Here is a 17,221-nt window from a genome sequence, read left to right on the forward strand (position 1 = left end):
GATAAAAACGATAATGCTTTAGTAACCAATTAGCATAATGCAAAATGACAGCCATGTGTTATTTATATAATATTGTTAAGTTAATATTTGACATATAAGTAATTTTTAAATGTACATGTTTGTATCCAACCAGCACAGCAAAAAAACATTCTATTACGTCAAGTGTCTTTTACGGTGGCACAGATGTGACACATGGGTGTCTTTATTTATCTTGTTCACACGAGATATTATCTTGTTCCCACAAGATATTATCTTGTTCCAACGAAATAATTATCTTGTTCCCACGAGATAATATCTTGTTCCCACAAAATAATTATCTTGTTCCCACGACATAATTATAGCCAATCAGAAGCTGTAAAATGGTAATATAGCAGTTACTTCCCCTTATTTAGTTGAACATTTACTTGATTATATATACATTATATTCATGTATAACCATGTAGGTTGATCTTGAAAGTGCCACACTGTAGGGACATACAAAACCTTAACTACCAAATACTGGTGTTTAATAGTGCATACCCTGATCTGGTGACGCATTTGCGTGCAAACTGATCTGGGTCGACACTGGAGGGATACATGTTAGTAGCCTTTCAAAACTCTGTATTTATAAGGCGGTGGCCCCGCAGTGGCGTTCAGTCCACCACGCGCGAATGAGTAATAATCAAATACAAATGTCTTAAATCAATTTAGCATGAGAAGGACCGTCCTCGCAGCACTTAAGGGAAAAGTCACAAAACCCATTTAACACGTGTTGCGTATATGCTTATAACGACCATTGTCGAACCATATCCCCCTACAAGCAAATGCGTCATCCTGTCAAGGTCTGCACTCTTCGCTGTTGAATCAGTAGGTCAGATTTTAACTGTCAAAGCAGTTAACCCCTTGATTAGCTCACATGGACACGGACACTTAGACACTCGGACGGACAGTGGCAACGCTATATGGGGCACAAAAATATTGAAGAACACAAACAATGCTAAAACGTGTTGCTTCGGTGAGTTAAGAAGGCACATGCCCCCCCGCCCCATCCGGACCTGCAACTGGCCATGCACAATAATGTATGATTCATTTTACGTCGGGGGTAAACCAGAGGGTAAAATCACGGGTTAGTTGGATAGACTGTTACAGTGTCCAATACAATAAATTACAAATTAACATATGAAAAGTTGAGACATTTATCGTTAACCGATTTGGACATTTATGAGCACCTAATTTGTTGCGACATTTTTCGTTAATATTTGGACATTTATCGTTAAAGGAGTTTTGGACATTTATCGGCGATTGAGACATTATCGTCAATTTTTGGACATTTATCGTCGTTTGGACATTTTTCGACGTTTGGACATATATCGGCACTACAATTGGACATAATAAACCAAATTCAGTTTTTATCTTGTCGATCATTAATTTAATGGACACATAACTGTAGTTTTGAGAATATGTCATCTTCAGATTTCATGTTGTTTAATAATTAACACGACGGGATTAATGTAACTCTGATTATTACTATACATTTTGAGATTAGAACTTTTTTTCTTCAAAATAACAATGAACATGGTGTATGCTTATTATTAAAATTAACTTTTAGTTCATAGAAGATTACAAATGCAATCAGTTCCATGCTTTATAGTTAAATATACTGTCTTTCATTTTCTCATTTGTAATTTTCTCGAACTCTTCGTTTTGTGCAACTGTAAAATGATTCTTCCAGTCACCAATGATACCTGAAAAGAATCGAAATCAAATGTTGATACATATTTGTGTTAAATATGATAAAACGTCGTTTATAATTTTGCAAAAGGTTCTTTTATAGATTGTAGTATGTGTTCTTTTCATCTGTGTATTCCAATCTATACAAACCTGAAATTTCCTTCTTTGTTTTGCATTTATTTCCTCCTAAATAGCGAATAAATATATTGTGGCATTATTTGATTAATATTTTAAGAGCTACAAAAAAAAAAAAAAAAAAAAAAAAAAAAAAAAAGAAAAACAATCATGGAGATTAATATTTGATAATTTGATTTCACTTGAAATTGAACATACTTTATTTCAAAGCACCGGTATTTTGACAAGACATGTTTCTTAAGGCATCAACAGCATATTACGCCAATTAACTATTTCAACTTAGAATTAATTTATAATAATTTTTGAAGAGAAATGTAATCTTTTTTATGCTATACTGCGGATGATCACTTCACCAAAATCGCACAATAGGCTCATAAAATGACATCTTGAACGATCGGTAAAACAGTAAAATTAAGGTAAGCATACAGTTTACGTTAACATTATACGTAAAACAAGGCCGCACAGAACAACGCACTGAACTGTTATCGGTAACTTTGTAGCTTTCTCTGTTTAGGCTTGCTTTTTGTAGCATTTCAAAAACAAGGCCGCACAGAACAACTGTATAAAATCCACGCATTGTTCTGTTATTGGTAACTTTGTAGCTCTCTCTGTTTAGGCCTGAAAGTCGAAAAGGCTATTTTTGTTGATTAGCACAGTGGTGCAACAGTTACTAAAATGCGTTTTTTTCATTTAAAGAAACGCATTTTGAGCAAAACTGGTAATGCTATCTTCTGCACAATTGTAAGTTTGCGCGTCATAACAATTTCCATCCTTTGTAAAGTTGCATAACGAAGTTATACATGTACATCAACCTTTTCGGCTTTCAGACCAAAATGGAGATAGTTAAAAAAGAAACCAATGACAGACCAGTGCGTGAACTTTATACAAATGTTCCGTGCGGCCTAATTGAACGTTAACTGTATGCTTACCTCAATTTTACTGCTTTTATCGGTGTTCAGGCCGCTGTTTTATGAGCCCATTGTGCGATTTAGGTCATGTGCTCACTACATTACTATGAAATATCAGCTGCCTATTTCTCAAAACAGATTTTTATTTTTTATTCGGAGATTGTTCATACTGCTTTTGTAGCATTTTAAAATATTAGAACATTTCCTGTTAAATGGTCTTATATCTTAGAAACATCTTAATTTTCGAATTTGCGCATCAAATCATGTTAAAGAAAATTTTAACTATTTGAAAATTTTCATTTTTTTCCCTTACACATATAAAAGAATAATATGTACTTATGCATTGATAATGTAAAATATCCATCATTTTGTGTGAAGATCGTCTATATTCTTGAGTCAAACAAAAAATGATAAAATCTTGCTACCATTATTGTTAAAGTTTTTACCTTTCCTATAAAGCACCGACTTTCCTTTATCATCTTTTAGACTTGTCTCCACCTTTCCACTTTCAACGTCATTTCTCAAATAATCGATTGAACATCTATTTATAACTTCTTGTAAACGCTCATCTGAGTGATTAGTACCGAGATAATTCTGTATACGGCGAACCTCGTGTAAACTGTTCTGTAAATTTAATGCAGATTTGAATTATTCTGTACACGCTGAATCTATTAAAAACTGTTCTGTAAATTTGATACATATCAAATTTATTCTGTCTACGGTGAACCTCGTATAAACTGTTTTGTAAATTTGATACAGATATATATATTATCAGATATATATTAGATTCTATAGAAAATTAAAGCAATATATCGATACTCTTATATATATAGATATATTTATGATGAGGGAATATGCTAGTATAATACCATATTAACAATAAGGTTTCTGTTTATCATTTCTCATTCTGATCTTTCGTTATTTCAGATTTTAAGTGTTTACTTCTTTACAGATTTTATTGTCTCAAATCGTTCTGTATTTTGATTCTGACGTTTGTTTTATCATTTGTTTAGGATTTATAGTAATGAACAAAACGCCAATAGGTTGTACAGATTTTTATGACAGGACAGTCACGCTCGACCAATGAAATGCTATGTTATAAATGTGCAATATTATGGATAGAAATTAACAAATAAAACATTGGAAAATAAATAAATGTTAACCTTTTTTAGATCTTCATACTGAACAATAAGGACATCCATTTTTGGATTAGTTTTGAGTTCCGCTTGCCATTTATTGTAGTAATCAAAGTACGATCCAAATAAGACTGAAACAAAACTAAATTTTCAAAAACTATTGCACAAATGTTGATAATTGTGAAATCTAGATGCAGAAAAAACGCAATTCACGACGAAGTAGGAACATATACATTCTTTTACATAAATTACACTTCTGTTTACATGTATTTCAATTGTTATAATCTTTTTTAAACTATGTAAAATAACTATTTGTTATTCGTATAATGCACCACTTTTATTAAATACGACATTTTGACCATTTGTCAAATGACATACTTTTTCCTTCAAGCCAATAATTAAGAAACTTGTCCCATGATATATTGAAATCACCAACAACTTTCTGTTTTCGCATCATGTAGTACATCGAGACGGCTGAGTCCTTTGGGTTCCTGAAGACAAGAATAGTTTTTCCGCCGTTTGCAAAATGGTCTCTTGGCAGACGTTTTGGATGTAGGTGTGATGTTAAAAGTCTTCTGTTTTCATGTTTTTCAGAGTCTTTTCTGTCAAATAAATCTATTAGCCATCCATCATGTGAAACCTTATCTTCTAACGGACCGTCGGGCTGCTGAAGAAAGTATATGAGATTGGCTACCCAGTGTGTTCCTACAATGGATTTTGTTTCTATTGATTTCATAACATGACAGTATGTGATAATGAAGAATAATAACTCAAAATTGATACGGTGAAGATTTGACAAAATAATACAAACGATTTAAATATGAACTTGAATATTGTTTACAAACATTTTTTTTAAATTTAGAATATAGCTCTTGGTATAAACACATTTTACTTTTAAAAATCGGGCATACACTGAGTATCTAAAGTATATATTATAAATAAAGGCACGTAAGTCTTTTAAAATGTACCAGTTTCCACAATAATCAAACACATTAAGAAGTAAAATGGAAGCTGAAAGTATATAGTTCAATACTTTTGTTTAATATAAACAGAAATATGACTCTATTTATGTCATGTTTTGTAAACTTTTAAATCAAAATAATAAAATATCTTGCTAATTAAAATCAAAATTTGACCTGTTTTCGGATAGCTACATATCATTACATCACCGCTCTCATACTGGAGATTCTTTACAAATGAAAGCCTTTTTAGTACAGCCCCTTCACTGTCGAAAAAGGGCATGGGAAACTTAATTCCACCGATGTCAATCACCTTAATTTGTCCACCGTCTTCGCTCTCAAGAATTATTACCTTACTCGTTCCTGTCTCATCATGCTATGATATAGAAGAAACTACTTTAATACATAATAAGACAGTTATATTTCTTAGAAGTGCTGGATTATCTTTTTTTAAAACGAAAATAAAAAAACATTAAAACAAGTTTTGTCAAAATAGAAAAAGAAAATTAATATTAACAATGATATTTAGATTTAGTTATGTCCGGATAAAATAAACATTAACCTTGATATTTGGAGAATTTCGGACAAATTTAAAATAGTGAGGACATTCTATTTGAGTATAATTACACTATTTTAATATAAACCTTAACTGTTTTAATTGACAGTTTTTGTCTTAAAATTAGTATTGAATTATTTCTATTCTTCTGTGAGCATGAAATTTGATCAGTGTGAAGATAATCTATAATAAAGTCATATAATCTACCTATGTTACCATATTGAATAGCTATCCCAAACTATGTGCATTACTCTGACTTTTTCTATTATTTTTTAAGAATATGTAATATTAACCTTAGGAAAGTAAGTGTTCTATTTATCACTTTTATTCTTTAATATGATAAGTGTCAAATGCCCAGTCTTTCATAAACATCATGTTTTATTTCTCTCATTTAGTTTTACTTTATCATTGTGGACAAACAATTACAAGTGGAGATAGGTGTTGAACTTACAACTACCGCTTTGAACAAAATCTTTTAATTCATTCCTCCGCAGGGTATTCCTTTAAAATAACGGCTTTAAGTTTGAGTTCACTTTTAATTTGCATGTGTTTGTGCTATACAGCAACGTATTTTGGCATGTATGACGCTAAGACCCTTTCAAACTATGACTCAAAGTAAAAGAAGTAAAAAACAGAACAAAACTTCTTCCGATCCCATACTTTATTCAGTGTCCTATTTCAATTTCAGTACAATAATTTCTCTCTATAAAGACCACTAACGGGGCTGACTTAAAGTGGTCTTAATAGCAAATAAGAATATTAGAGCTTATGCAGTTCAACTAAACTGAATGTTTATGTACTCTTGTCTCAGACTTTGATTTAGAGTTTTCTTTAATATGTAGATTTTGAACATTTTAATTCAAATTTGTTACTTTTGTATTTTCATGATACAATTTTTGATAAACTGAATAAGCAATGATTGTAAGTGTCATAAGAATGCAACTAAAGATAATCTGAGGTCTATCGGTTTTTCCAAAACATTAAGTAAATGATTTTGTCGACGAAAAAGTTAACAGGTTCGATATGAAACGTTACAGCTACATAACAATAATTGGAGCACATGTGATTTAAAATTGCTTTGCATTTGTCTGTCAGTCGGTTCGTAGACCAAATGGTTTCCGAGTGATAACTAAAGAACGCTGAGGCTTAGGAACTTTTAACTTGATATGATGATTGTTTGTGACCAGTGGATGACCCCTATTGATTTTTGGGTTTAAGGGTCCAAGGTCAAGGTCACATTGACCTTTTACGTGAAAACATTTTCCGTGTTATAACTAAAGAACGCTTAGGCTTAGGAACTTCAAACTTGCTTTGATGATTGTTCATGACCAGCAAATGACCCCTCTTGATTTTGGGGTCAAGGGGTCAATGGTCAAGGTCACATTGACCTTGTCGGTAAAAACGGTTTCCGATAACTAACTTAGGCCTAGGAATATCAAATTTGGTATGATGATTGGTCTTGGCCAGTAGATAACCCTTATTGATTATAGGGTTAAAGGTCAATGTCATATTGACCTTGTATGTAAAGACTGTTTCTGACCAATAACTTAACAACTAAAGTTGTCTTTAAATCCTTTTAATATACACATTTCAAGGTATTATGTTTTATGACAACTTGGCTGTCATTATGAGCCTACATTATTCATAATATTCAAACATAAATTATTTGGTAAGATTTGAAATAACTTTGTAATAAAATTGCTGCATTTAACCTTTGCGGTCACAGTTACCTACTGACTAGTCATGACCATGACCACTAGGTCAAAATTCAGTCATAATAACCTGATCACATGACTAATTGGCTGCCGATAAGGGGCTTATACAAACATATCTTGTTGTAATATACTACCGATATATCATCGTTGCAAATTTAGTCAATATTTCTCTATCTGCTCGATAAAGTAACTCTTCCAGAGCATTGACATTTGGATTTGTAATGAAAACCTTTGATGTTTTCATTAACATTTAACATGCTATATTTCTATCGTTAATGACTACATCATTACACGTAGTACATGTGTTATTGTAAACATACAGTTTTTAAGATAACATTTCGTAAACTACCCAAAACAGCTTTTTTGAAGTTAATTTTGCATATGTCTTTAGAATACTAAATGGGAGATTAAACTTTAATTACTCTTTCCGTGAAGTTTTTTTACATAAAATATTATTCTATTGTATATTTGTACAACGGCAGCATCATATGTTTGTTGTTTTTATATTATCCTTAAACTGATTAATATTCATTTTTAACCTACATTATTTACCTCATAAAGACGGGTTTTGGTGGCTTTTGCCCCCCTTGAGGCATCAAACGGTGGAACATGCCCTATTTAAGTCCCAAACACTTTTTTTCGTTTGAGAAATGTTGTTATCAAGGGGTTGCCATTACTAGAAGGACGATGTACCCCCCTTCTGTTTATTTTTTTGGGTGGGTGGGGGGGGGGGGGGTTAAGGGGAAAGCAGTCCCCCTCATCGCAAAGAAAATGCTTAACATGTGACAGGCTAAAAATGGGTTCAGGTCGATCTCAGGGTACTAAGTAACCAACACTGAAAAGCCTTTCACTCTATCTCAATCCATTGAGAAGTTGCAATCAGTTTTAATGGAATAAAAACACTACCAAATAGTATTTTTGTCAATTTTGGCACGTCCCCCGTTGCCATGGTAATAGGAAAATTACGATTGAACATGCTGTTATAGAGGCTATGGTATAGTCAACATTTGTGCCAAGTTTCATCAGTATTGAAGCATTTGTTATAGTTTCATAGCAGTTTGAACTTGTAATAGGATGCGTTTCAATTAAAACAGCCATATTTCACAATATGCTCATGCGGTAATAGGTTAATATATAATATCTTAAATACATCTTCATTGTGCTACATAATCAACCTTCAAATGTATGTGCATTTATTACTATGATCTGTTACATTTGGATATTTAAAAGATTTTTAATCTGAAATCAATGGTTAAACGTTTTGCTAACAAAAGTCATTTGTAATATTATAATGTGACTTATGAAGATAGAAAAAACATATTACCTCACTGGTTTCCGCCATAGTTGAATAGTGCAACTTATTTTAATCCAAGGTTGTTCAACCTGCTTGATAAAATTAATTTGTCTCAAGTACACTTATACCATTGTGTTATATACACACATGCTATCGCATTTGCCCCTGATACAAATGTTCTAGATGTATTAACATATGAGGCACGTTTGACCTTTTATCTTAATGTAGGATATGTCAAGACGTGAAAATCATCTAAAATAATACACGCGGATGCACATCCAGTCTAACTCATCTGAATAGCTTGATATACGGTTTATTATTTTACATGTAAAGCACTTTCAATATTCACCTTCAAATTGAATAGAAAACACAACTTATTTGATTTATTAATTACTGAACTGTAACAGTTATAAATTGAAGAGTTTAAAATGGTTTAAATAGCTTGTTTCAGTAATTCTATCGTCTTAATTTCTTGTTAGTGAAACAATTTTCAGACACAAATATTAAAATATTCATCAACACAATACAAACAAAACCCTTTTCTTATTATGAATGAATCAGTTTCGAAGGTGTAACAGTTCATTGGAAGTATTATTGGAAGAATAAACATGTGTTTAATTGTTTTGAAAATAAGAATGATTCCAAAGTATCTTTCAAAGAGAATATCATGATGACAGGCAACGGACAAGTAAATATATCATAAACTTATTGTTCAAAAAATATTTGTGATATTTTGTAGTGAAACAACATGGGTCGATGAAACCTGAAGCATTTAATTGTGATTACTTGATTATCCTATGCGCTGGTGAAATTCAAATATAAATCGCACATAGCATGTTTAAGATTTTTGAAAGTAAAACGAATTTCACGCAATCTTACGTTTAGCAAATTGTCCAACACATTAAATATTAAATAGATTATTTATTTCAGACAATAAAAGAATAAACAAACTTGTTTTTCAAAAACATGGGTCGGTGTATGGAAGTTTTATGTTGATAAATTATGTTCCATAATCGTGTCAAATGATTCGCTATATATATCTTGGAATACGTATTTTTGTTAAAATATGCACGTGCTTGTATTCGCGTGTTGTATTTTTTACCCTAAAACAGAAACTGCCATTCAAAGGACTTCAATGTTCCTTTGATTGGAATAGGTTATGGATGATATATTTCATATATTTTATAAAAATTCCGGCTCAAGCATTATTGCTATCTCAATTATCCATTTTATCACATAAAAGGTGAGGGATCATTTATTTTGATGCAACTACATGTAATAACTTGTAAGACTTTCTATATTTCATAATATTGAATGACGAAGAGGTCGGAAAATTATCTTTTCACCATACACAAGAAACACAAATGTTTAATGGGTAAAATTACCATATGACCCTTACAAGAAAACGTTTGTTATGCAGATACTCCTTTTATTTACAAAATAAACTTAAATATTGTTAAAGTTTTTTAGATTGTTGTTGTTGTTAAAATGTCTCAATACTTGAAATTTCTTAAAATAGTTAGGTAAAGTTTATAAACTAACATAATAAATGGATTATACAACATAATTTACAAGTTTGACGTCAACCTCTTTTAGAAACTAAAACAGATAAAATCACATGGCTGAAAATTATTTCAAAACAGAACAAAAACTAAAATCATATACGTAGATTTGTAATTCACAGAAACAAAATCAGTTCCACGCCTTATAATTGAATATACTGTTTCCCATTTTCTTCTCTGCTATTTCCTCAAATTGTTCATTTTGTGCAACTGTAAAGTGATTCTTCCAGTCTCCAATAATACCTGAAATATGCACATAAGGTTACTTCAATTTATATGCAACCAATTCAACCATTTTAAGTGCAATGTTTTTGGTTAAGACGCAAGACGCAACTATTTTATATTCTTGACGAAACTATTATTACATTAATCTTGAAATGACTGGTCTGTAGGTCTATTCAGTCAAAAACAAAGTCCCGAGACCGATAGATAAAATAACTTTTATTTACGTCTCTAGTTACGTGTTTACGTGGAATTCATTCTACTACAATGCAATACAACCCTTTAAGTTATAGTCTTCACCTTTCCTACAGTAGTGCAACCACGTTATATATCGCCTCCTGCACGCATTACTATTTGTGTACCACGACGTGTATGTTCTGTCTGATGAAATAACATCCGACATTGCAGGTGTAAAAGAAATAGATGATGGGCAAGTGATCATTTTAAAACATGGATTTAATCCACCAGATCGTAGACTGCTTTAACTTTTAAGCCTGGCTTTTCTGGCTGTTCATCAATGATATTAGATACATCTTGTTTGGAAAGGATGGGGAGTCAATTCCAGACACGACTTTGATTGCTTGCAATCTTTGTTTTGGAAAAAACGCTGATTTAAGGTACAAACTGGAACTGAATCTCAAAAACTACGTCTGTGTTACTGTTCAAACTGATACCTTGTTGATGTTTTTTATTCAAAAAAATGCTCTCAGTACCGATTGACTTTTGTGTCTTTATCTTAGTAATAGCTGGTGGTAAATCATCGTCAGGAGCTGCACAATCGGCATCGTCAATTGGAATTTCAGGTTGCTACTTTTACACAATTAGGATTTTGTGTCAGGCTGATATCGCTGGCACTTTTGAATTGACGGATAGTGACCAATAAGGACATTGTGGCAGGGGCAGTCCTAGCTCATGTCAAACATACGTACACAGACGCGGATTCTTAATAAGGAAAATGTATAGCAGGACTCAATCAAGAGACATATTCTCGGTTCTCTGGACGACGTACATAATTTATTGATGTGTAAACAGAAAACGATATTGAGACCGTTTAAAACAAAACAGAATTACAATAAGGAAGGACAAACGTGCGTTCGTCAAGACGGTGAAAAATTCTAATATGGGTCCTAGATTCTTTATATTACCGAATTTCCTTATTGATCTTGTTTATCATACTCTATGGTTTCTTAATATGCATTAAAAACAGTTTCGATCAGTATTTGTTCTGCGTGAATGCAAAGATATGTACTAAACATATCTGTGAACACCTGTTTTACTGCGGAGTCACGAAAGCCAGACATTGTTATTCGATAGTATAGTTATATAACTAGACACGCTTTTGTATAAAGGAACAAGCTGCTTCACTGCACATATATTTTAATACATGTACCTTTCCTGTATAGAACAGACTTTCCTTTATCGTCGACAAGATCTGATTTAACCTTTCCAGTGTCTACATCGCTTTTCAGTTTGTTCAATGAACACCTGTCAATTACAGCTTCAAGACGCTTTTCTGTCAGGTTTAAACCAAGGTAATTCTGTATGCGGCGTACTTCATTCAAACAATCCTATAAATAAAGGTTTTGTTTCTCCTTTGGGATTCTTAACATCTTTGTTTGGTACCTTACCTTACTGTTGAAATATTGTTCAAACAGTTTCAGCCCTAAAGTACAGTCAAAGCTTTGAGAAATAAAATTATTTTAATCATTAAGAAATTGTTATTTTTAAGTGTAAAATTGTTAGTTTTCATGGCCTATAAAGTTTACATATTTTATCAATTTTACATTTATATAATTTGCTTAAACTATCCAGATTTCTTTTTTCCGTAAAGAAGAAACTCGGGTGCCTACTTTGTGCATTGTTTCAGGCAAGAGCCGGCATATGAGTAGAGTAGAATTATATCTTTTTAAAAGCATGGGCAATTGATTTCTGCTATAAAAATCATCTTTACCTTCTTTAGTTTTTCGTACTGAACAATAAGTATATCTAAATTTGGATTTCTTTCGAGATCTTGCTGCCACTGGTTGTAGAAGTCAAAATATGAGCCAAATATGACTGTAACGAGAACATTTTAAAATTAGTTGAATGAAAGCACGTATATCAGTCCGAACAAAACCACTTTTATTAAATAACTAAGATTGCCTCCCAAGCATTTCTTCTTTTTTTATTGTTCTACAATAAAGAATATATCAAACCTATTTAACTTTTTATGATGATAGTATTTATGACCTTTGTAAATAGAAGAGGTCATACCTGTGTTGTTAAAATCATTCAAAATCTTTATAACAGCTGTTGATTTATATTTTATAGAACTTAGCTCGTTTTCTACATATTGAGGTCAATTTTTTCAAATATAGTCTTGTAGTGTTTATGTGAAAATACGATTTTCTTTCTTAATTGTATTAAACTAAAGTAATGAAAAAACACGAAAGATTAAATTACATGAACCTTACTTTTCCCGTCAAGCCAGAAACTAAGAAATTTGTCCCATGACAAATTAAAGTTTCCTACAATGTTTTGTTTCCGCATCATATAGTACATCGAGACGGCCGAATCCTTTGGGTTCCTATAGATAAGAATAGTTTTTCCACCTTTTGCAAATTGATCTGTTGGAAGGCGCTTTAGTGTGTAATGCGTTGTTAAAATTCTTTCTTTACGTCTTTTGTATTTATCTTCAATGTCATAATAATCAATCAGCCAAGGAGAATGAGAATCGAATTCGTCTAAAGGACCGTCGTGAAGAAGGTAGTGTACAAGATTTGACACCCAATGTGAACCTAAAATTATAAATGTGATTGTTTTACAATAAATAATAGAGTATAAATATAAAAATACAATATGATGAACATGATGAATTTAATATCCAAGGAATGGTCATGCTAACAATCCCTTAAAATGATACAACTAAACAATTGAATAAAGACTGTTATATAATAATATAACTAACGACATATTTGCTGATACCAAAGTGATTGACCTTAGCCCCCCCCCCCGGTTAGGCTAGACAATCCATTTAACACATTCAAAGATAAAGCAACTCAAGGATTTTTGCATGTGATTATTGTGAAACTCACTTTTTTGTTACTTTCAACCAAAATATGAAGAAAAGCAAACTAACTAAAACAATCCCTTTACATGTATTAAAAAAACGACTTTATAACAATGTTATGATATTTTGTTTTGAATAAAAAATCATTACCTGTTTTAGGAAAGCTACATATCATCACATCTCCACTTTCGTACTGAAGATTTTTGACAATAGACAGTCGTTTCAGTACACTTTCTTCATTCTCAAAATATGGCATCGGGAAAACCATACCATCTAGTTCTAGAACTTTGAAAGTCCCGCCATTTTCATCGTCTAAAATAAATTCCTTACTTCTACCTTTGTCATCATTCTACGGAAATACAATATATAATCGGGCGTAAAATGACAAAACACAAAGACAGGTAAGTAACCATTATATAATTTTCCACAGAGATACACATTTTTAAACATTATAATGTGTTAAAACATTGAGAATATTTATGAATTGTTTGCGCTTTGATCAAATACTTAGTTGAACAATCAGACTTCACTTGCTTCTCACTGCTGTGGGTTCGAATCCCGACAGGGACTTTGAATTATTTCATGTGAGAAAGGTATCCAGCTAGTGTACGAAACGTTGGTGGTTTGACTTAAGTACCAGTTCGTGCCTGATATAATGTACGTAAGGGCACCTGAGGTTTTCATCCATCACTAAAGCTGGAACGTCGCCATGGGACCTATACTGTGTCTGTGTGGCGTAAAATCGTATATAACAAACAAACAAACTTAACATACCTCCATAGTTTTTGACATTATCAAAGTAAATTCCTTTTCCAGTTAAGAATAGAGACGCGTCCTGCTTCGAGTAATACGTTTATCATTTAAACATGGGATTACACGCACTCACACTTTAATCAAGATGAAATATTATCAAACATGACCTTGGTCGGTGTGTTAAGATTTTAACCAGCTTGATAAACAACTGCGTCGGGACGTTTTATTAACATATCATTTATCTTGCATTATAATAAAAGCTATAAGCATCTTATTAAAACGTTGTCGAATAATTTAGATATAAAAATTATTAAAAAACTAATTGTATTTCTGTTATATTTTCTTGAAAGTTCAGTCATTTCAATTGAGTTAACAACCTTGATTTTTTCATCGATTGCTTCGTGTTTGTTGTTGTTGTTGTTGTTTAAGAATAAAAAAGTTTATTACATTTCGATTTTTTTATTACATTTCAGAACGTCATCTGAATTGTAATAACTTTTGGCAGTTCACCCAGTTTTGTAATAAAATTGTTACACTTAAATTTTACTGTTACTCCTACATTTTCATTTATAAATATCAAACAATCAACATCTCTTATAACTGATGTTTAACGATATTCATAATAAGTAGTTGGTTTGGTCATTGGTTCTTTCTTATTCGTGTTTGTTGTTAAAGAATTATTTTAGAAAAAGACAACTTTCAGAACGTTCCTCACATTTTGAGTTTTATTACATTTCTTGGTTGTCAACTCAATTGTAAAAACTTTTTTGGCAGTTCAAACGGTTTCTACAACTTTTCTGTACACAAAAGCAAGCAAAATTTCTTTATTGCTATTATATCGTTAGTAAAGATGATTTTCAAAAAATATATTATTTGATGGTCGTACAGACAGTTTGTTACATTTAACGATGTCATTACGCTTTAGATTGCTTATTTAGGATACTATATGGACAATTTATCAGGAATTGTATCAAGATTGTAACATTTAAAGGTACGTCATCCTTCCTTTATTTATTCATATTATCAATAAATTAACATTAATGTGACCTTAAAAATCAATTTTCCATGGTGTCGTAGGAATAAATAGAGGATATTTGTTTGTTTGTGTGTAAGATGAAATTTTATTTCATCGAGTGGGCTTTAAAAAAGGATTCTCACGAGTGGCGTAGCAACAAGTGAGACTACTGTTTTTAAAGTTCACGAGATGAAATAAAATTACATCTTACACAACAAACAAACAAATTTTCTTTTTATTTTATGCTTAAAAACAAGTTCAAAACGAAATTTCCTTAATATTTACGTTAATATTAAAATCTGTTTTCCCCATTGAGAGCCTCAAAAAAGTCGAATTTCTCATTTAATACAAGAAGTCATGGGCTGAAAAATTAGTTCCACAATCAACGTCAAATGGTGGTGATAGTATTCATTTTATTATAAAAAATATGTCTGATCGCTTGTTTAAATAATAAAAACAAACACTTTTAGTTGGAGAAAAAGTCCAACAATCCATCCATATTTCTGTTACTGACTGCGAATTTATATTAGACTTTGCTTTGTTAAATGTAAGCGGCCGCCATTTTTAAAGTTGTGTATTTCACTGGAAGAAAATAATTGTGTTTGATTCAGAGGGATATCATTTGGATTTCTTAGTCATACACCTTTTTAAAAGAAAGAAAACTTATTTGAGGATTGTAACAGACAATAAATAAGTGTTGACAGATGTGTAAACATTAAAAAAAGTGGATACTTTGAAAGCCTTACGAACGCTGGTTTTTTTTTTACATATTCTTCGACTGAAAGCTGCCATTGCTTTTCAAGTTTTCATGAAGCATACGGCAGTTATTGCTCGTAGGATACTTAAATTTTCCCAAATGTCATCAAGAGCAGTTATGCATGTGGAAGGAATGATTTTTCAGACTGTAAAAATGAAACAAAAAATTAAAGAGACGATATTTGGTGATTGCTATTTTGAATGAATAGAAGTAACATACTGTAAGTTTTCTTCTTTTTATTACTTTTGACATATAAGTTATTTATCAATTTCACTTTGACATTGTCGGAATAGTCAGAAAAATAAAATTGAGGTACATTGGGAAAATCTTAAAAAAGTAGTTTCGTCATTGAAAAGTGTGAAATGATATTTTGATAATTTTCACTGTGAAATTATCAAATATAATTTTCACGGATAAATCAGTAATCCACTGAAAAGCATAAAATAAAATGTGCGTATTTTAACGCATAGAATGTATTGCATGTCAAGTACTTTAAATAATGCAGGTTGTCATCACCTTTATGATACCATTTCTGCATATCAAATTTGAAATGTATTTTCTTTTTGTTTTAATTCGCTTCCATGTAAGTTTTATAAAAATTCCGATTTCGAGCCCTAATTCGTTTTTTTAAACACCATGTATGTGAAAGAGACTTTTCTTACCACATTTTCTTGTGTTTTGACCGTTAAATACACTTTCGGGCTTTATTACAATTCAGGTTGACAACCTAAATGTAATAATATTTTGCATCCTAACCAATGATAATTTTATTACAATTCCGGTTTTATTACATTTCAGGCTCTTACAGTGATTTGTCATTTAGTATAATATGTTGTTATAATAAGAAACTATAAGACCTTCATATGAAAAAATAATTGGAGTATGTAAAAGGGCTGAGTGGTTTGACGATAAATGTCGACAGGCTAAGCTTTTTTTTTCAAAATTCACTTTCTGTTTTTAATATCCACAAAAAGCCGGAGAAAATAGTGCTGAGATATTGCATTTTAAACGTATGTATATCAAAGTGCTAAAAGCACTGGATGCAAAGAGAATTGGATAAATGCTGTCAAAATAGGATCTAACAATAGTCATGTTGAACTAAGAAATTTTTATATTTGAAAGGGCTGTAAAATCCTATGCTTGAGTTTTATGGGGGTTGTATAGAGACTTCCAATTTTGACTCAAAGACATGTTAAAGGTTTCATGTCAAGTTTTTTCTGTTTTCCTTCGAAAATTGATGTTATATTTCTAACTTTTAAATGAATACCACCAGTAAATATAGCCATGTCGTTCTAAAGATTGATTTTCTTGCAAAAGTTTAACCAAGAATTATCTAACCTCAAAAAAGCTTATTACTCTGTTAATTAATTGTTCATTTAACCTTCATTTATGATCCCAAAACCACATACATTTACATTTGGTTTCAAATAAATGCCTTCAGTTCTAAAAA

At 31.5% G+C, this 17,221-nt stretch overlaps 1 protein-coding gene across 1 annotated transcript; it reads right to left on the reverse strand.

The window, feature by feature from the left end:
- Nucleotides 1-1,376: 1,376 nt before the first annotated feature.
- LOC132726123 (uncharacterized) lies at nt 1,377-14,139 on the reverse strand. The gene is made up of 11 exons (XM_060711394.1): nt 14,021-14,139; nt 13,397-13,595; nt 12,651-12,974; nt 12,149-12,252; nt 11,588-11,765; nt 10,118-10,218; nt 5,026-5,224; nt 4,268-4,594; nt 3,917-4,020; nt 3,200-3,377; nt 1,377-1,724 (listed from the first exon to the last, which is right to left on the reverse strand). The coding sequence occupies exons 1-11, from the start codon at nt 14,036-14,038 to the stop codon at nt 1,612-1,614; spliced, it is 1,845 nt and encodes a 614-aa protein (XP_060567377.1). The 5' UTR covers nt 14,039-14,139; the 3' UTR covers nt 1,377-1,611.
- Between the last annotated feature and the right edge of the window lie 3,082 nt (nt 14,140-17,221).

Source organism: Ruditapes philippinarum, unplaced genomic scaffold, assembly GCF_026571515.1.
Source record: "Ruditapes philippinarum isolate M1 unplaced genomic scaffold, ASM2657151v2 ctg3064_1_1_1_1, whole genome shotgun sequence".
Classification (NCBI taxonomy): Eukaryota; Metazoa; Mollusca; class Bivalvia; order Venerida; family Veneridae; genus Ruditapes; species Ruditapes philippinarum.